We start from the raw sequence: 1,023 nt of genomic DNA, 5'->3' as shown, positions 1-1,023 counted from the left end.
GGGCCGAAATCATGAGATTCTAACCAACGTAACGCTATTTCATGTAACTCCTCACAATTGTATGGAACATTAGACTCGTCTATCTCATTTCTAATAAGACTATTCAATTCTTCATTGTCACACTGATTAACTGCAAATATCAGTCTATCTAGAAATTTCTCTTTCACTTCTTTTTCCTTATCAGCAGAAAGCCTTCCTTCTTCTTTTTCTTTCTGCCAAAGAGGTGGAAGCTTTAATAGATTCAAAAGCCTTGTTGTTCCTTCTTGCGAAAACTGATACAGACCATTCTCATTTATACAAAACCAATGTTTTAAAATCCTATATTCCTTTTTCTGAATACTTATATTATCAAATTTCAGAGGATAAAAGTCTCTAGATTGTTCTTTCTTAAATTTCTTTCCCTCTGCAAGATTTAAGCCTGCATTAGTATAGACAATAAAATATTTAGTATCTTTATCCTTCTCTAATTTTTCAATGAAAAGAGTAAAACACTTATTAATAGAAAATGTATTCTTTCTCTCCTGTCGTTTGGAAGGAAATAACTGATTATAACCAATACTATTATTTCTATTATAAGCTCCTATACAAGTAATTCTATCTTTATAATTGATAACGATGTCAACAGATATACCATAGTCTTTTTCTTCGAAATTTATGCAAAACATGTTTTTATGCAAGAACATACTGTGTAAGAAGGACATAAATAAATTGAATCCATATGTAATGTCAGATATATGATTTCCAAGTTTTTCATCCTCTCCTGAAGCTATTAAATCATTTAATAATCTTTTTCGTAATGCCGCATAACCGTCTTGAACTTTACTATTTCTTGCAATTTCACTTTTAATAATGCTGTTCAATTCTTCCCTATTAGGTTGATTGACCGCAAATACCAGTTTATCCAAAAATGCTTCTATTATATCTTTCTTAGAAAGTTCTCTTTCTTTTATTACTTTCTGCATTGCAGTCGAAAATTCTAAACGCTTTAAAAGTTCTTCTCTTGACGTTTCATCTTGTGCAAAT

The 1,023-nt window shown here is 30.3% G+C and overlaps 1 protein-coding gene across 1 annotated transcript; it reads right to left on the bottom strand.

Moving 5' to 3' along the window:
* Positions 1-5: 5 nt before the first annotated feature.
* LOC144478136 (uncharacterized) lies at positions 6-1,017 on the bottom strand (the record flags this gene model as incomplete). Its single annotated transcript, XM_078195856.1, has 1 exon — positions 6-1,017. A coding segment is annotated over exon 1 (957 nt), but the record flags the coding sequence as incomplete, so codon positions are not given.
* Positions 1,018-1,023: the final 6 nt, after the last annotated feature.

Source organism: Augochlora pura, unplaced genomic scaffold (genome assembly GCF_028453695.1).
Source record: "Augochlora pura isolate Apur16 unplaced genomic scaffold, APUR_v2.2.1 APUR_unplaced_8652, whole genome shotgun sequence".
NCBI classification, from domain to species: Eukaryota; Metazoa; Arthropoda; class Insecta; order Hymenoptera; family Halictidae; genus Augochlora; species Augochlora pura.
The sequence above is the reverse complement of the archived record's forward strand: the minus strand, read 5'-3'. Positions and strand labels throughout refer to the sequence as shown.